Source organism: Apteryx mantelli, chromosome 4 (assembly GCF_036417845.1).
Source record: "Apteryx mantelli isolate bAptMan1 chromosome 4, bAptMan1.hap1, whole genome shotgun sequence".
NCBI lineage: Eukaryota > Metazoa > Chordata > Aves > Apterygiformes > Apterygidae > Apteryx > Apteryx mantelli.
Window position 1 is genome coordinate 19106721 of NC_089981.1, and position 18853 is coordinate 19125573.

An 18853-nucleotide genomic window follows, 5' to 3' on the forward strand; every position below is an offset into this window, starting at 1 on the left:
TAAAAAACACATTGAGTATTTGTTAACAAGAGAATTTACTTCCACCAACAAGGGACTTCGTAGACCTGATGCAGAAGGGCGTGTGTGCACGCACGCACATGTGTGTAGCGAAATTATAAGACACACAGGATAAAAATCAGAAACAGCTGAAGCTCAAAGCCTAAACAGGGATATTACTGGACAGGCTAAGATGCACCAGCACAACTGCAAAGACCACAGTGACACACACACAGCATATCCTAAAACATATCCCGTGTGGAATGGGTGTTTCTGTCCAGGCAAGGCTATTTGTTAGCGTGCAGGACAACACTAAACTGCGCTTCATAAAGATACGGGTTTGCAGACACAGCCTGGTCCCACTCCTTACCAGGTGCGTCGTGAGGAGGCAGCTTAAGGACAAAGATTCCTCCCGAAGCAGAAGGCAGAGCAAAGAGAGCCTCTCCCTCGCTGCTAAGCCAAGCCGCCGAGGCAACAGAATTAGACGCTAGGCCTGGCATGCTGGGAATCACGTAGTAATTTGAAGGATCTCTGAAGTTGATTTTGCCAATATCTGTAAACACGGACTGCATTTGGCTCTCCGTTATCAGCTCCTGGAAATGGGAAACAGAGAAACGAGTACAAATCCTGAGCACGGATACGCAGCCATGGAAAAACAACCAAACGCAGGTGGAACAACAGTTGCAACTCTGCTACTTTATAAAAAGGATCTTTCTGGTAAGAACTCTCTGGTCACTACCACTTTTTGTTTTCCTCACTTTTAACCCATGACCTTTAAGGGCAGATATCAAAGGGATTTAAAACACGTAATTTTCTAGCAGAATGCTCTCTCCCTCCCTCACATAAGCTAACATCCCCAAAGGAGTCCTCTAGTCCCGCTTCTATCAGCTGCTTTGAGAGAGCTCATAACAAAACATCGGTAACAGGTCCCAGAAAGCAAGCAGCTCTGCAAAAGCACAGCATCACCGCTTGGAAACGCTGGTTTGAACCCTAAAAGCAAGAGATGATAATTTCTCCAAGAGACACCTAGACAGAGGCATGAGGAAAAAAGGTCCCATCAGAGAGATATATGTAATGTAGTTTTTGCATAAGATCGATCTTCCACATGAAACAAAAAAAGATTATACACCTCACTATTTATACAGGACAAGTTACACACCCACCCAAGCCTTCTTTCTCCGAACTGCTCAGTTCCTACCTCCAAACACTATTTTGTCCCGGGTTGCGATGCCTGGCCTAAGAACTGCAAAGAGCAAATACAACATCACAACAAATACACGCAACAACCATAGCCAAAGGCAAGAATGCGACTAGAGACAAGAAGGATGAGGAGCTTGCCAGAGTGAGACCAAGCCACTGTAAATATGGAAACGCTGTAAATCTTATTCTGATGGCCACCGACTCATCCATACATGCAGTCTGACTAAATTCAGTTCTGCATGAAGTGAGAGATTTCCAGATTTTTCCTCCAAACTGACAGATACTTCTTCCAGCAGTTTTCAATTCCACATAGAGATCTACCTTGCACTGATAAACAAGCCTGCTGCATTTGGCCAAAAATTAGAGGACGCGTGAGTTTAGCAGTTTATAACAATTAAAAAGCAGCTTAACTAGGAAAGTTAGCAGGTCATTTGAGTAAGAAATTAAGCCACAAAGTTTCCCATGAAACTAAAGAGAGGCCCCTAAACTGACACTCCAGCTCTATGCCTCTGGAAACACCAGACAGTTCCAGCGCAGGACATAAATCCTGCTCACACAGCTACAAAACAATCTGCTAAGAAGGAATATTCAAGTTCCCATGGATCTGTGTGTCCAACTCCAAAAGGCACAGGAAGAGCTCTGCTTTGTATTCGTTAGCAATTCAGCGTAAATGTTTCTATACCCAGTCAGCCCACAGGACACAGGCATGATGACTGCAATATAGTATTACCAGGTTTGCAGGAAGCCCAGCAACAGCACTGGAAGTACCACCACGTCCCCATCTTGATGGGAAACACCCTGAAGTCTCTGCTATCTTGCAACTCATTTAGGTGCTCTCCTGAGGGCTCTGCCTACTTGGAGGACTGAGGTGGGTGCCTGGCACGGCAGGAGGTCAGGCAGGAGGTCCTGGAAGCACCTGCATGTCACGCCTATGCACAGGACCCCCGGGAGAGGCAGGTGCCGGTACTCACGCTGCGGTACATGCGGGCAGGGTGCGGCAGGAGCAGGCGGTGCACGGTCTGCGCGGTGGCGAGAAGGATGACGAGGTGGCTCTGCACCTCGCACACGTGCACGCCGCCGGGGAGCAGCGGGCAGCCCTGGATGCGGAGCCGCACCGCATTGTTGAGGAGGTTGATGTCCAGCGACTCCTCCACCAGCTCCACCGCATCCCCCGACGTGGTCCTGTGGGCAGAGCAGAGCGGGCACGGCGGGAGGCGCGGGGGCCCAGCCGGGGGGACGGGAGAGGCCCAGGCCCAGGCCCAGGCCGAGACGGTGCCGGTGCCGGCGGCGGGGGCGGGCCCGGGCCCACTCACCAGTGTATGAAGCGGTTCCTGGTGACGGCGGCGAGCTGGGAGCTCTCCTGGTAGCAGAAGCCGCCGGCGCTGTCGCCGTAGCGGCCGGCGGGGGCCGGGGCGATGCCCGGCGGGCTGAACGCCACCTCCCGCACCCGCCGCGGCGGGCCCCGCGCCGCCCCGCTCAGCTCCAGGCAGCTCCGCTCCGCCAGCGCCGCCGCCATCTTCCGCCGCCGCCTGCCTTCCCGCCCGCCCGCTCGCGCGGGGCACCACGGGAAAGCGGCGCCGCAGGGCACCACGGGAAGCGGGCGGGAGCGGGGGTGGGGGGGAGGAGCCGGGGGAGAGGGGCCGGGAGGGGAGGGGAGGGGAGGGGCTGGGACCAGATGGCCTGAGGGAGAGGGGCCGGGAGGGGAGGGGCTGGGACAGGGGGGCTGAGGGAGAGGGGCCAGGAGGGGAGGGGAGGAGAGGGGCTGGGACAGGGGGCCTGAGGGAGAGGGGCCAGGAGGGGAGGGGAGGAGAGGGGCTGGGACAGGGGGCCTGAGGGAGAGGGGCCAGGAGGGGAGGGGAGGAGAGGGGCTGGGACAGGGGGCCTGAGGGAGAGGGGCCAGGAGGGGAGGGGAGGAGAGCGGCTGGGACAGGGGGCCCAGGGGAGAGGGGCCAGGAGGGGAGGGGAGGAGAGCAGCTGGGACAGGGGGCCTGAGGGAGAGGGGCCAGGAGGGGAGGGGCTGGCATAGGGGTCCTGGGGGAGAGAGGCTGGGATGGGAGCCTGAGGGAGAGGGGCCGGGAGGGGAAGAGAGGGGCTGGGACCAGATGGCCTGAGGGAGAGGGGCCAGGAGGGGAAGAGAGGGGCTGGGATAGGGGGCCTGAGGGAGAGGGGCCAGAGCAGGGGGAGAGGCATTGGGATAAGGAGCCTGGGGGAGAGGGGCTGGGGACGGAGAAGAGGTGTGGGGATATGGGAGCTGGAGGAGAGGAGCCAGAGCAGGGGAAGAAGCTCTGGGATATGTGTCCAGGGGGGAGGGGGGCAGGAGAGAGGGGCTGGGTTATGGGGGAGAGGCGCTGAGATATGGGGCCTGGGGGAGAAGGCATGGGGAGAGGGGTCAGGGCAGGGGAAGAGGTGCTGGGATATGGGGCCTGGAGGACAGGAGATGGGGAGAGGGTCCAGGGCAGAGGGGAGAGATGCTGGGATATGGGACCTGGAGGACAGGGGATAGGGCCTGGGGTGAGGGTTTGGGGGGTGAGGGGCTGGGTCCTGGGGGAGACGGGCTGCGGGAGAGGGGCCTGGAGAAGAGGAACCAGGGCGGGGGAGAGGGGTTGGAGCCTGGGGGAGAGGAGCCAGGGCCTGAGGGATAGAGATGGCGCCCAGGGTAGGGCATGTGGGAGAAGGCATGGGACATGCCCCAGACCACCCCCGCCCCCCACAGGAGGGGGGCCCGAAACACCCCCGTGTTGCACAACCATCTGCCCACCGCAGGCGGCCCTGTCCCGGTGTCCTCCCAGGCGGCGGGTCGGAGGGACCCCTCGTACGGGGACGGCCCCGGGGAGCCAGCGGCCGGCCAAATCCCCGGGGCTTGCAAAGCCTCGCAGGGGAAATCTCCCAAACCCCGGCGCTCGGCTAAGCGTGCAGGAGACCCTCGGTAGCTCGAAACCATCTGATGCTAATACCAGCTGCGAACAACGTGCCTTCGGCAAGGGGACGCCTTCGTCGCGCGCCCCGCGCCCGGGCAAAACGTGCCGGCAACCTGGCGGAGGCTCGGCCCGCGGCGGCCACGAGGACGCCCTGCCTTGTCAGATGGGAGATAACGCGCCGCCCTTTCAATTCCCGCTTTGTCGGGCGCCTCTCGGGTTGCAGGTACGCAAATCGGCGCTGCCCGCCGCGCTCCCTTTGCCCTGGCTGTTTGCCACCAGCGCTGGGGACCGCGGGCCTGGCCGCTCGGTGGCTTCGGCGCCTTCGCCGCCGGCGGTGGCTCGGTGGTCGCCCTCATCTGGTCCCCGCTCTAGCGAAATCTAGACGCCGAGGGGTCTCGGCTGGATCCTGGGGAGGAATAACCCCAGGTGAGGATGAGGGGGGCCAGTCTGGGGCGATGCTAGAAACCGGCTTGACCCCTCCAGACGGCACAAAAGCGGGAGGAAGTCGCTAGCGTTATGTGAAGATATCGTCGTCCTGGATTTGGACCAGAGGAACTCCAAAAAGGCGGGGAGGGTGTTGTGTGAATTCGGGGATCCCCTGGCTCCTGAAAACCCTGACCGCGGTAGAAATTGGTGCATTTGGACCGTGTGGGCTGGATCTGGTCCACGGCAGCAAGCCAGGATGGGGAATGGAGGGAAAGACGCTGGGAAGGCAGAGGGGACTGGCCGAGTCTCCGTGCCCCAGTGCGGACCTGGGCGGGAGGCTGGCCCGGCCCCGGCGGCCCGGGGTGTTTGGGGAGAGTCGGAGGGGGATCGCTGCTGCCTCGTAACGCAGACCCGGAGGCAGCGAGGCTAAACGGGAGGGTGTTTTTTGGGAGCCTGATGCAGCTGGGTGGCTGCTCAAAGGGTTAACCGCGGCTCTCGGCTGCAGCAGCCGAACCCAAGGGCAAAGGGACGGCTGCGACCTTCACAGCCGCCGTCCTGCCGTGCGCCGGCACGGGGCTCCAACATACCATCCGCATGCTATCCCTCCCCCGCCGTGCCGGGCACGCATGCGCACCCTGTACCCCGAGGGAGCCCCGATACCACACCGAAGGGCCCCGCAAGAAAACCTGCAGAGGCAGGAGCGGGTTTGGTCGTGCCGCCAGCGCGGGAAATCCCGACGCCCCCGTGGTGGGGCAGCTCCGGCACGACGCGCTCTGTCGGGGCTGCGGGCGGGCAGGGCGGAGAAGTGTGACGGGAATTTTCCGGTGTGCTTTGCTAGAGCCGGGAAAGGTCGGAGAGCAGCGAGCGCGCCGTGTGGCAGTGCTGGCTCTACCTGTTTAGCTGGGCGAATTTCCCCCGCGAGTGGCACGGCTCTCCAAAGAAAGTGTCTGCTGAAGCACAGGGACAGGCTCCTGTTTGGGGAAGTGCCGAAGCAGGGAGTGAATCCGGAGCAACCTGATTTCCCCTTCTCCAGCAGTTCAGCCCGGGCCTGCAAGAAGCTCTGCTCCCAGGGCCGAGCCGGTGCCGCCAAGCTCGCTGCAACCCCCGCGCGAGCCTGCGGCTCTGCCTCCGGGCCGCTGCAGCCAGCTGCCAGCACGTTCCCACGCCTTCCCCAGCCCAGGCTGCGGGATGGGGCTGGCTGCAATGGTGGCAGCAGCCGGGGCGGCCCCGGAGCAGAGCAGGCAGCTGCATCCCGCACCTCCATGCTTTCTGCGTGAGTGCTGTCCGAGCTCCATCAGGCTCCAGGAGCAGCGGGGGAAGAGTGCCTTCCGTGTGCCTAGCGGGATCGTTTTAACACGTGGGGTGTTTCACGGTGCTCCGGGTGCACGGGCGGCCCCGCCGGGCGCGAGCGAGGCTGGTCACGGCCCCGGGGCAGGGAAATGCATCCGGACCACAGCCCTGGGATGCAGCGCCCTGCTCCAGTGCCGCCATCACCTGCCCTGGCTTCGGCTCCAGCTCTGCTCCGAGTCACCCTGCCGCTCCCAAGCTTTGAACCCCGGTGGTGACCCGTACAGCCGCAGCGGCCGCTCGCTCAGCAGCACGCCGGAGAGCAGCTCCGCGCTGCAGGGACAGCAAGGGCGGCGCGGCTCCCTTCCCGTGGCAGCCGGGTAGCGGGGAGTCGCACGGCACGTGCCGCTACGGGGAAGGGCTGCACGCAAAAAAGCTCGTTTGCATGTTCGTTTGCACACCAGCAAAGGTGAGGCGGAGGGACGAGGAACCAGGGGCCTGCTGGGCACCGCTCGGCCAAAAGGGGGGACCCCGAGGTTGCACGGGGCACCGGCCAGGCACGGAAAGCCCCGCCGGGACCTCGCACCCTGCGGCGGGCACGGCATGGCCGGGTGCGTGGCCTGGGGACCGCACGCTCCCCCCCCCCCCGCCGCACACACGCACCGAACGGCCCTGCAACTGGCACCCGGCTGGGGGCTGGGCCGTGCGCTCAGCGCCGGGGGTGGCAGGCCCCGAACAATCCTGCCTTTGAGCGGCGAAGGCGAGAGCCCGGCGCCCGGCGGCACAAAGCGCTCTGTCTGCCCACCCGCAGAATGGCACCATTCTAGTGCCGGCAGGTGCCGCGGGGCGCTGGGCCCCGGCACGTGGGATGGGGTGAGGGGGGGGCGCTCCGGTCTTCCCAGCTCAGCACCTCGCCTCTCCGGCCCCCCGGCGATCCCTCGCCGCCCGCGGGGCTCTCGGCCTGGCCCCCTTCCCGGGATGAAGCCGGGCAGAGCGTTTGCGCACGACTGCTGCTGCCCCGAAGCCCCGCTAACCCCGCTGTGCTGCTGGGCGCCCGCGGTTGGCGCTCGTCCCCCTGCTGTCGGGGGGGGGGGGGGGGGGGACATGACGCCGGTCCTATTTTGGGGCTGGGCGGCTGCAGCTCGAGGGATGCGTGGGGCTGGCCAGCGGGGCCGAACCGCGGCCGGAGAAAGGGGAAATCGCCTCGTTCGCGAACTCGCATCCTGTTTCGGGGTTAGTGCGTCTCCGGCAAGCGCTCAAGACGGGCCGGGGAGGAAGGGCCGCGCTCTAGGGGCCGAGCGCTGCCAAGTCCGCGCCGGACAAGCAAAGGCGGCGGGAAAAAAGCTCATCCCGGGCGGCGCGGACGAGCCCTCCCCAGGAGCCGCCTCGCCAGGCCCCGCCGCCCGTGGCCCCCCCTGCCCTGCCCGGGTAGAGGCAAGGGCTCTTGCAGCACCCACCTCCACCCGGGGCAGCCCTGTGAGTGGGGCCACCCCGGGACTGTGTCCCCTCCTGTAGGGGCTCCAGTGGGGCACCCACATGGATGGGGACCCCGGCGAGGTGCCCATGTCCCCTTGGGCAGGGACTCTGCCAGGGTGTCTGTGTCCCCCGGGGCAGGGACCCCGGCGAGGTGCCCGTGTCCCCTTGGGCAGGGACTCTGCCAGGGCGTCCGTGTCCCCCGGGGCAGGGACCCCAGCAAGGTGCCCGTGTCCCCTTGGGCAGGGACTCTGCCAGGGTGTCCGTGTCCCCCGGGGCAGGGACCCCGGCGAGGTGCCCGTGTCCCCTTGGGCAGGGACTCTGCCAGGGTGTCCATGTACCCTGGGGCAGGGACCCGGCGGGCAGCTCGTGGCTCGGAGCAGGGCCCCCGCTGGGGCGCCCGTCCCCCAAAAGGGACCCCGTGATGGGGAGGCACGACCCCATATAGGGACTTCGGGTGCCTGTAGCCCCCGTGGGTGCAGGCAACCCCTGCCCCGTGCCTCGGTGCCCCACGGGTCCGGGTCCGGGACTATGCCGGGTCCGGGTCCGGGTCCGTGTCCGTGTCCGGGAGCGCGGCGGGGCCGGGGCGAGGCCGGAGCAGCCCCCGCAGCCCGGGCGGGGCGGCCGCAGTCCCCGCCCCCGGGGCTCGCCCGCCGCTTCCTGCGGGCACGGTCGGGCCGGGGCGGCGGCGGCGGCGGCGGCGCGCGGTGAGTGCGGCGCGGGGGCGGGAAGCGGGGGGCGCCGGGGGCCGGGGCGCACGGGGCTGCGGTCGAGGGGGGGCGCGGGCGGCGTGTCGCGCTGCGCCGTGGGCCCCGGCTGGTCGCGGCGCCGTGGGTCCCGGCGGGTGTGGATCGGAGCTGGGCAGCGCGTGGGGCAGCGGCTGTGTTTTAGGGGGCCCAAGGCCCGGCGGAGGGTGCGGAGCGGGGGGGCTGCAGCGCTCGGGGCGCGCCCCCCCCCCTCCCGGGTCGTGCGTGGGGGGCGGGTGATGCTGCGGCCCCCGTGGGGGCGGACGGGGTGCAGCGCCGGCCCCCCAGCTGCGCCTGGGCAGGGAGCACCCGCGGGCCCCACGTCCCCCCCCCCCCCCCCGGGTGGGATTAGGCGGTCGCGGGACGTGTCCGGCTCCGGGCGCTAAGAGGCTTTGGCAGCCCCCGCAGCGTGGCTCCCCCCCCCCCCCATGTCCAAAGCGGGGGGCTCGCCGCCCCCGCTGCGTCGTGGTGGTCGCGTCTGCCCCCCGGCCGGGCGTGAACACCCGTGGGGCGAGGCGTCGAGGCTGACGAGGGGCGCCAAGGGGGGGTGCAGCTCGGCCCCCCCTCCTGCGACATCCTCCCCAGCGCCGGCTGCCCCCGAGGGGCTGGGCGAGCTCCCCACCGTGTCCGGGACACCCCGCGGTGCCTGCGTTTGGCTTGCGCCCGTGGTGCCAACCGGGCCGCTTTGGGGACGGCTGCGTGGGTACCGGCAGCGTCGCGCCAAGCGCCGGCCGCAGCCGTGGCAGCTGGCACTGACCGTCCCCCGAGAGCCGCTGGCATCCAAAAACGCCTGGAAATGGTGAAGCGCCTTCCCTTATATGGCTCCGGTGGCTGTTTCTCCTCCGGCCGGACGGGGTTGGGGGCTGCCCGGCGTGGGGGGCTCGGCTCAGCTGCCGCCCTTCTCCCCCCCCCCCCCACCGTGCCCTGCCTCAGTTTCCCCACGCTAGAGAGCGGCACGGGGCTGCGGCGGGCCGGCTGGCACTCTGGAGGGGGCGGCCTCCCCGTCGGGATTTAAGACGAGGCAGGAGGCCCCCGAGGGGCTCCGGCGCCCTTCGAGCAGGATGCTGCCTGCATCCCACCCGCTCCGGAGAGCGCGGGGGGCTTTGGGAAGGAGCTGTGCGGGCCTGGGTTTTTTTTGGGGGGGGGAGGGGTTAAGGTTAGGGCTAATCCCGTCTCCGAGGAAGCGGCAGGAAGAAACGCGGAGGTTTTGGCCTGCCCGCTGCGGTTGTGCTGCCGGGGGGATAACCCCCCCCCCCCCAGTCCCGGCCAGAGGGGCGTGTGGGCTTCGGGAGCACCTCTGGGGGGGGGGGGGGGGACTGAGCCCAGCGGCCCCCGTGATGTGGGCCCAGCTCCGTAATCCCCGGGTCGGCGCGCTGAGCGGATTAAGGCCAGCCAGGAGCCCGCCAGGCCCCCGCGTGGCGGGGGCAGCGTTTTGGGGGGGGGAGTGCAGGCCGCAAATCCCTCGCCGGGGCGTCAGCACGACAACCCCCCCCGCTCGTCCTCCTCTCCCCGTGCGTCTGGGTGCGGGGGCCAGCCGTGCTTGGTCGTGTCCCCCCCCCCCGTGCCGTGCCGTGGCCCCACCGTGCTGCCCCGTCTCGTCGCCTGGCGGTGGGGATGGCGGGTCACCCCCCCCCCCACCCCAGTGGGGCCAGGAGCCGCCGTCTCTTGGCCCTGGGGCGCCAATGCTGTTATCCCCACGGCCCGCGCCGGGGAGGAGCCCGCGGGAACCGGCCGGACCGGTTGGCAGCCCGGCACCCTCGGGAGCTGGCGGGGGGCTCGGGCTGCCCCCGGCGCCTGCTGGCTGATGGCCGCGGGGTTCCCCACGGCGCGGGGCCGGGGGGAGCGTGGGAAGCGAGTGGGACCGGAGGGGAGAGGGGCAGTCCCGTCGGTGCGATGGCGGGACGGCGCTCCGAGCGGTGCCACGGCTCAGCTGGGAGCCCCCGCTGGCTGCGGCCAGCCTGCCGCGGGCCGGTCCCCACTCCGGCTCGGAGCAGTCTCCGGAAACGCGGACAGCTGCGGCCGCCCCTCCGTATGGCCCCGTTCCCAGAAAGCGTCACGGCAAGTCCTTGCCTGCTCCCCGCACCCTTCGCTGCCGCCATCCCGCCCCGTTGGCGCAGCGCCCGTGGGGGGGACCCGGCGGGCTGCCCCGCTTTTCCGGGTGGCGCAGGGCTCCCCGGCTGCGTCGCCGCCAGCTTGGGACCTGGCACCGAGTCACGGCCCCGGGCAGGCTCGCAGCACCCGGCGGTGCCCCAGGGCCCCCTCGCCGTGCGGGACGGGACGGCGGGCGGCTCTGGGCGCAGGCTCTTCGCCTCGCCTGGAGGGGTGCCCCACGGCTCGCGGCAGCCGCCAGAAGCGCAGGCCCGGCACAGGGCTCCCCGGGAAGGTGGCCTGGCGGGCGCGGTGGTGACGCACGGCACCGGCGCGGGGGGGTGCCCACGGGCGGAGGCGTGACTCCGGGCCGGGCGCGAGGTGTGGTGGAGGGCTCTTCCCGGCGGGCCCTGGGCTCTCCTGGCCGCATGTTCCTCCGGGAGCGCGTCCCCTGGCTCCAGGGACGCCTCTCCCGGCTCTGGGGTAAGAGGGAGCGAACCCCCAAAGTTTGGGGTGGGCGTGGGAGAAGGCGCGGGGCGACCCTTGAGCTGGGCCTCTGAGCATGTGAGGCCTCACCGTGCCGGCGGGCTGTGCCGGGCTTGCCGGGCTTGGAGCTGGGTGCTGTACCGCCTCAGGGCAGAGCATGGCTGGCCACGGGTGGCCTACGGGTAGCTGAGATTTCTTCGCTGGGGGCGCAACCTTGTGGCTGGGGGTGGGGGGATGCTGAGCTGGGTGCCCCATGGCGCAGCGTCCCTGTGCTGAGGACAGCCAGCTTGGAGCCCTGGCAGCTGGAGGGTCCTAGGGTGGGGTGGGGTGGCCATCAGGTCAATGCTGTGGACTGGAGGGTCCCTGTGGGAGTGTCTGGCCATCAGGTCAAACCTGGGGGCTAGAGGGTCCTGGGGGGGGGGGGTGGTGTCTGGCCATCAGGTCAACTTTGGAGTCTAGAGGGTCCCGGGGGGGGTATCTGACCATCAGGTCAACCGTGGGGGCTAGAAGGTCCCGGGGGGGTATCCAGCTATCAGGTCAATCCTGGGAACTGCTTCCCCTGCCCTCGCTGCCTGGAGATGTGTTGATCCTCTTCACCCCCAAACGTCTGCCCATGACCGAGAGCCAGACCAGGCTGCGTGTCTCCCTGACCTCACCGCCTCTTCCCGCAGACTCGTCACGGGCCCTGCCGGTGCCCAGAGATGCCGGCATGCCGGTGCCTGCCTGCCTGCAGCGCCCTGCTCTGAGCCCCATGCCCGACACCGGCCGCGCCATGGAGGGGCCGGGCGAGGAGCCGGCCGGAGATGGGGCTGAGCTGTGGACCGGCGGGCTGCACAACAGTAACAACAACGCGTCACCGGGGGGCTGGCTGAGCCCCCACAGCGGGCACCCCTTCGCGCCCTTCGGTGCCCGAGCCCCCGGCACCGAGCCCAGCTACGTGGAGCGCGTGGTGCTGGAGATCGTGGAGTCGGAGCGCACGTACGTGCGGGATCTGCGCAGCATCGTGGAGGTGAGTGGCTTGGCCGGAGCCCGTGACGTAGCCTCCAGCTCCCCGCCGGCCCGGGGGCTCGGGCATGGCCATGCCCGCTTGGCCTGGGGGCCTCCAAGGGGCTGGCTGTGGGGTGTTGCCTGTAGGATAGGGTGGCGCGGGGCGGGGGGGGGGGTCATGGCAGGCCCCACAGGTGCCGTCTCTGATCGCGGGTGCCCGGCAGGGTTACTTGGGCAAGATCATCGATGCGGAGAAGCCGTTGCTGCGACCGGAGCAGGTCAGCGTGCTCTTCGGGAACATTGAGGACATCTACGAGCTGAGCAGGTGAGCTGCCACGGTGCCTCCGTGTGCCAGGGGGATGTTGGGCGGCCGGGTGCCGCCATCCTGCCGTGACCTTGGGGCTGGCGCTCCTGCAGCGTGGCACCGCGAGGTGGCCGGAGCTCCTTGCTAGAAGGCCTGATGGCAGGGTGAGGGGCATGCTGTGCATGTACCACTCTGGCTCCATCCGGCATCCTGGGGTGCTTCTGGCATGCTGGCAGTGCCTGGCACACACGTGTGCGTGGGCACTGTCACCCTCCTCACCCTATTAAGACCCCGCTCTCTCTGCCCAGCAACCTGCTGCAAAACCTGGACAGCTGCGACAACGACCCTGTAGCCGTGGCCGTCTGCTTCGTGACCCGGGTAAGGGGCAGGCGTCCCCGGGGTGGGCAGTGTGGGGACCCGGCGGGCACGGGGAGCGGGGAGGCGCAGCGGGCTGGACCAGGCTCTCACCTCGCTCTCTCCATGCCCGCAGAGCCAGGAGTTCGATATTTACACCCAGTACTGCAACAACTACCCCAAGTGAGTGCGTGGGGGCGCGTGAGCGGCCAGGGCCGGTGCCAGGGCCGGGCCGGGCGTCCTTCGCTGGGTCGGGGTGGCCCTGGCCCAAGGCTAAGGACGTGCGCGTCACCCCGCAGCTCGGTGGCGGCCCTGACCGAGTGCATGAGGAACAAGCAGCAGGCCAAGTTCTTCCGGGAGTGCCAGGAGCAGATGCGGCACGCGCTGCCCCTTGGCGCCTACCTGCTCAAGCCCGTCCAGAGGATCCTCAAATACCACCTGCTGCTCCAGGTGAGCGGGCACCTGGCGTGGCATGGGCACTCGTTATGGCATGGGTGCCTGGCACGGTCCAGGGCACAGTGTGGTCCGGACCCTGGTGCAGCCTAGACACTCAGCAGGGCATGAGCATACGGCATGGCACAGGCACTGGGCACAGTTTGGGGCATGACATAGCCGGGCCACCCAGTATGGCACGTTCCCCCAGCACAGTCCAGGCACCCGGCACGGCACATCCCCTCGGCACAGTCTGAGCACTCGGCGTGGCACGTTGCCCCAGCGTGGCACGTTCTCTGGGCAGTGTGGGCACCTGGCACATTGTATTCCCCAATGCAGTTTAGGCACCTGGCACAGTTTGGGCACTGGGCACGGCACATCCCCTCAGCACGTTTTGGGCACCCGGCACGATTTGGGCACCCAGCACGGTGCATTTCCCCGACGCTATCCAGGCATCGGGCATGGCACGAGCACCCAGCACAGCAGTGCCGGCGGAGCCCGCCTGACTGGCGCCGGACTCTTCCCCCAGGAGATCGCGAAGCACTTTGAGCACAAGACGGGGGATGACTATGAGGTGGTGGTGGAGGCCATTGACACCATGACCTGCGTGGCCTGGTACATCAATGACATGAAGCGCAAGCACGAACACGCCATCCGCCAGCAGGTGAGGAACGGGGGGACCCCAGGGTCCCCACAGGGTGCTCTGGGTGTGGGTCACCTGACACGTCCATCCCTTGGGGCCCTGTAGGAGATCCAGTCGCTGCTGCTGAACTGGAAAGGGCCAGACCTGACCACATATGGGGAGCTGGTGCTGGAGGGCACTTTCCGGGTGCAGCGGGTGCGCAATGAACGGGCCTTCTTCCTCTTCGACAAGGCCCTGATCATCACCAAGCGTCGTGGGGACCACTACGTCTACAAGAACCACATCCCGGTGGGTGCCGGCATGGTGGCGGGACCCATGGGGCTGCAGCAGTTGGGACCCGGCGCCTGCCATGGCCTTGTGTCCGACTGCGGCTACATGGGGGGGATGACGAGCCCAAGGCCTCCCCAGTCCCCCGGTTGTGCTGGTGCTGCCCAACGTGGGGAGGTCTTGGTGCAGGGATGGAGGGGGCAGCTGTGGGGTGGCCATGGGGCTGACGGTGTCTCCCCACAGTGCTCCTCTCTGATGCTGATCGAGAGCACACGGGACTCGTTGTGCTTCAGCGTGGCTCACTACAAGCACATCAAGCAGCAGTACAGCCTGCAGGTAGGCCAGCGTGGCACAACAGGGACTGGGGAGGGGGCTGGTGGGGCCTGGCGAACCCCACTGCCCTGACCCACGGCCCGCCCTGCCCCGCAGGCCAAGAGTGTGGAGGAGAAGCGTGTGTGGACCCACCACATCAAGCGGCTCATCCTGGAGAACCACCATGCCATCATCCCCCAGAAGGTGAGGACACGCTGGGCTCCCTGCTGTGGGGCGTGCCGGGGTCCCCGCTCCAGGGCACCACCATCCTGGATGGCGGTGGGGAGGGTGACCCTGGCCTTCACCCACCAACCTCTCTCCTTCCCTCCTCTGTGCCAGGCCAAGGAAGCCATCCTGGAGATGGACTTGTTCTGTAAGTGCTGTCCGCACCCCAGGTCCCCCTTCCTGCCCCCGGCACACCTCCGTACCTCAGTGTTGCCCTGTGTCCTGCAGACCCCCCGCGCCTGCCCCGCTACAGCCCCGAGCGGCTGAAGAAGAGCTGGTCGTGCCAGCCCCTGGAGGAGACCTCCGCGGAGCCGCGCCAGGGCCGCCGGCAGTCAGGTGAGAGCTACGCGGCCCGGGCTGGCGTGGCGCCCCGTGGGGCGCCCCTCGGAGAGCTCTGGGCTCGGACGTGCTTCGCCGGCAGCACCGCCAGGCCGTCGCCTCTGCCCGTGCCCGTCTTGGGTGGCAGCTTGGGGCTGCCGGTCCCCAGCTGGCTCCTGAGCGGTGACCCTGGCACGGCAGAGCCGAGGCGGCGCTGCGAGCCCTGCTCTCCGAACGTTCCCGCTGCCCCTCTCCGTTCTGGCCGCTCGTCCCTCCCCTGCGAGCGTCCCTGGGGCAAAGTCCAGCGGGCGTTGGGCTGACGCCAGCCGAGAGCCCTTCCGCGGGCCCGATTGCCATCGGCCAGGCACCGGAGGGGAGGGCTGCTGCCCCGAAGCTCGTGCCAGGCCGGTCTCCGTGCTGGAAGGACGCTGGTGCTGCGGGTGGGGAGACGGACGGCTTGGGGCAGGGCTTCCCGTTGGTGTCCCTGCATGGGAAGCTGGATCTGGACTCCGTGGGGACGCGGGCGCTTGGTGCCCGGTCTAATGGGTGTCTCTCCCGTCCTCAGAGCCCTTCCAGCATCGGGACCATGCGGAGACGCTGCCGGACAGGCTGCATGGGCACACCGGGCGCAGGCAGTCGGGTGCGAATGTGCCCAGAGGATGGTGGTGGGATGGTGGTGACGGCGGGGCAGGGTGAACGTCCCCGTGTGTCCGGGGACCCCGGGGGGCTGTGCCAGGCCTGGTGACTTTCTGGAGAAGGGTGGCATGGCAGGGCTGGCCCAAAGGGGCCTTCTTAGGTGCAGGGCTTGGTGCCCGGCCAGTGGCGCTTCGCAGGGCTGGGGACAGCTTGGAGGGCCCAGGGCCACCACCGTGGCCTGGTCTTGACACCCTGCTTCTCCTTGCAGAGCCTGCCAAGCAGATCCTGGAGCAGCTGGAGGAGCGAGGTGAGCAGACCCACACGGGCATGGTGGGCATCTTGTAGGGCAGGTGTGGGTTGAAGGGACCCCATGGTTGCACGACGGGGCACCCAGGTCCCACCGCCCAGCTAAGTGCAGGGCAGGCAGCGACCAGCGGGTGGCGCGAGCCGGGGACGCTTTTTGGGCGTTGCGACCCCTCCACTAATCTCCGCTCTTCTCTCTTCCATGTGCGGCTGGCAGGTCTCCAGGTAAGGCTGGGGCGTGGGGTGGCCGCGGGGTGCCTCGCTCCGGCGTCCACCAGGCCTGGCTTGCCCGGCCGGAGGCTGGCAGGCGTGGGGCCGTGCCCCCAGCCTGGCCCTGCTGCGGGGAGGCTGAGGTTGGCCCTTGCTTTCGCCCGAGCAGCACGCCGGCAGCGTCGGAGCCCTGCTGGAGGCAGGGGAGCCCCTGCAGCACCCCAGACCCTGGGCTACGGCTGAGGGAGTCGTGGAGGAAGAAGAGGAGGAGGAGGCTTTCGACAAGGACTCCCGGGAGGAGCTGCCCGGTGCCGACGCCGTGCCTGCGGGCCCCCAGGACGAGCAGGTAGCCGCTCTGGCCTCCTCCCTGCCGGCGGACGCTCGGCTTCTGCCCTGTGCCGGCCCCGCGAGGTCTGCCCACCCTGTCCTGCGTGCCGGCTGGGTGCTGGCCGCCATCCGCCCTCCCCAGGTGGGAGGCAGCTGTGGGGACTAATGCAGCTTGAGGCTCAGCCAGGACTGACCTTTGCCGGTGGTCCTGCTCGACCCGAGCTGAGCCACTCCAGGCGGGTGCTGCGCCCTCCAGCCCGTAACGCCCCGCGTTTGCTTTCGCCCAGGCCCCGGGGCACCCGCAGGTGCCGGAAGGACCCAAAGCCTGCAAGAGGCCGAGCAGCCGAGGCCCAGGGAGCTGCGAGAAGCGCCGTGGCATGGACACAGGGCCTGGCACCCACCTGGCTGCCCCTCTGCAGGCCGGCACCGATGGGGAGCATGGCGAGGTGCTGGGGGTGCCTGTGGTGGTGGCTGAGCACCCCGAAGAGCCCCCTTGGTCGGACGGGGAGTCGGTGGGTACCCCGGAGTCGCTGCTGCCTGGCCAGCACGAGCGGGGCAAGCTGGAGCCGGAGCCATGCTTGGATGGGGGTGTCGCGGAGACGGCGGAGGATCTCCGAACCCTGAGCAGCGAGGAGGAGGAAGAGGAGGAAGAGCGGGCCCTGCACGCCCCCAGCAGCATCCTCCCGCCCTCCGTGCTGAACCAAGCCAGCATCATTGCGGAGCGCTTCGGCAGCAGCTTCTCACGCCGCAGCAGCCTGGCGCTGGAGGAGGGCCGGGCATCGCTGGGCACCGCGACGCCGCGCCTGCCCAGCCGCAGCAGCAGCGTGCTCAGCCTGGAGGGCAGCGCCCCGGATGCCCAGAGCGGCCCCCCGCTCCCGGCCAGCGAGGAGGGGGAGCCCGGGGCGCCCCGCAGCGCCACGGCCTCGCCGGACCCCCTGCCCTGCCCCAGGAAGGAGTCGCTGCTCTCCACGCAGGATCGCTTGCTGCTCGATAAGATCAAGAGCTACTATGACTACGCTGAGCACCAGGACGCCAGCTTCAGCATCAAGCGCCGCGAGAGCCTCTCCTACATTCCCAAGGGGCTGGTGAGGAACTCCGTTTTCCGCATCAACAGCCTGCCCCGGCCACCCCCGGAGCACGACGTCGGTGCCGGTGCCCGGACCGCCGTCTGGGTGCTGGCTGCCAGCCCCAAATCCACCCCGTTGGCGCAACCGGAGGCGGCTGAAGTGATGCCCGGGGCGGCCAAGGATTTCCGCCCACCCTCCACGGGGTGGCGGCAGGCAGAGAGGCCGTGGCGGGAGAACGGGCTGGAGCTTCACGAGCCGCTGCTCATCCTTGAGGAGGACGACCTGGGCACTGCCGCCGCCACTGCCGAGGAGGCCCCCGAGAGCCCTTTGCCCGCCGGCCGCCTGCAGGAGCCGGGCGCCGGGGCCGGCGAGCCACCGCAGCCCCCGGCCTTGCACCCGCGCCTGCTGCAGCTGGCCACCGACAGCGAGGCGGCCGAGCGCCCCGGCACCAAGGTGTACCAGCTGGCGCGCCAGTACAGCCTGCGCATCAAGAACCGCCGGGCGGGTGCCCAGCGGTGCCTGGCGCAGCTGGAGGAGGACATGCGCCTGAGGACGGCGGCACCGCACGACCAGCCGCAGGCCACGGGCACAGGTGGGACGCGGAGCGGGGGGCCGGCGCGGCGAGCGTGCTCGGGGCGGGTGGTGGGTCCCAAACCTCTCGATCCCTTCCTCACCCCGCTGCGTCCTCCTCTAGGTCCACCGAAACGCGCCCTGACGCTGCCCAGCTATGAGCAGGTGGTGATCCAGGAGCAGCGCCCGCTGGCGCCGCTCTCCGCGGCCGCCTCGCCGCAGGAGAAGTCGCCGCGGCGCTTCTCCCCCAGCCCGTCCTCCGGCAGCCCCCGCCTGCCCTCGCCGGGCAGCCTGGCCTCCCGCAGCCCGCTCAGCCCCGGTGGCGCCGAGCCCTTCGCCTGGCCCGACGTCCGCGAGCTGCGCTCCAAGTACGCGGCCTTTGGCGGCGCCGGCCCCCACCGGCCCCCGCTGGTGAACCGCAGCCGCTCAGCGCCCGAGCAGGTGGCGGCAGCGGCGGCGGTGGCGGGGCGCAGCGGGCGGGCGGCGGCGAAAGCCTCGCCGGTGAACGGCCGGAGCCGGAGCGCCGAAGCCGGTGCCGAAGCAGGCGCCCCCAAGCACCAGCGCAACAACAGCGACGGGGCGCTTTGCGTCACGGGCCAGGCCGCCCTGGGCGCCAGCCAGCGGGTCATCGTCTTGGAGCGGGTGGCCCCGGGCACCGAGGTGGCGGCGGCGGCGGCCGCCGACCCCGAGAGCTACGTGCAGATCCGCTCGCCCACCACACGGGAGAAGATCTGCCTCAAGGCAGTGGTGGAGCGCTGCAAGGCCTACCAGGCCTCGGAGGCGTACCGCCGGCGCCAGGCCGAGCCGCCGCCGCGGCCCGCGCCCTGGGACCCACCGGACACCGCCCGCCCTGGCCTCGTCAGGAACCTGCGGGAGAAATTTCAGACGCTCAACGCCGCCAGCTAGGCGGGCGCCCGGCGGGCGGCACCTGCGCGGGGGGCTACGGCACCCGCGGGGAGGACTGCGGCAGGCACCGGCCGCCCCGCACCCCCTTGCTCTCCATGGCGCTTCCTGGCCCGCACGGAGGTGCCGGCGGTGGCTCCGTGGGGAGAGGGGGGCCTGCTGGGGGCCTGTGCCCACCCCGGCGCCAGCCCCCCAGGCCGGGGCAGCGGCCGCCCGCCCGCGGCTGGCACGCAGCGCCAGCGAGGCCTTTGCTTTGATTTCTTTATTAGAAAAAACAGAACCGAACCAAAAGTTACTCTCTGGTTTCCCAAGCGCTTTCCGGAGGGGGCGGCTTGGGCGCTTGTGGGGTGCCGTGCCGTGCCGCGGGGAGGGCG

General features: G+C 68.6%; 2 protein-coding genes across 3 annotated transcripts in view; one reads left to right on the top strand and one right to left on the bottom strand.

Annotated features, from left to right (window-relative positions):
* NUP160 (nucleoporin 160) overlaps positions 1 to 2717 on the bottom strand; it is a 30441-nt gene extending 27724 nt beyond the window's left edge. For both annotated transcript variants that reach the window (XM_067295856.1, XM_067295857.1), the window contains exons 1-3: positions 2511 to 2717; positions 2169 to 2379; positions 368 to 590 (exon numbers count right to left, since the gene is read on the bottom strand). In XM_067295856.1, the coding sequence (XP_067151957.1) occupies positions 368 to 590; positions 2169 to 2379; positions 2511 to 2713 (637 nt within the window). In that variant the 5' untranslated portion in view covers positions 2714 to 2717. The remainder of the gene's footprint in view (positions 1 to 367; positions 591 to 2168; positions 2380 to 2510) is intronic.
* Positions 2718 to 10524: 7807 nt separating this feature from the next.
* Positions 10525 to 18774, top strand: PLEKHG3 (pleckstrin homology and RhoGEF domain containing G3). Its single transcript, XM_067295862.1, has 17 exons — positions 10525 to 10618; positions 11293 to 11630; positions 11833 to 11933; positions 12221 to 12290; positions 12403 to 12449; positions 12566 to 12716; positions 13228 to 13362; positions 13447 to 13629; positions 13852 to 13944; positions 14038 to 14124; positions 14260 to 14293; positions 14374 to 14481; positions 15029 to 15103; positions 15368 to 15429; positions 15779 to 15958; positions 16227 to 17598; positions 17701 to 18774. The coding sequence occupies exons 1-17, from the start codon at positions 10564 to 10566 to the stop codon at positions 18480 to 18482; spliced, it is 3873 nt and encodes a 1290-aa protein (XP_067151963.1). The 5' UTR covers positions 10525 to 10563; the 3' UTR covers positions 18483 to 18774.
* The last annotated feature ends 79 nt before the right edge of the window (positions 18775 to 18853 follow it).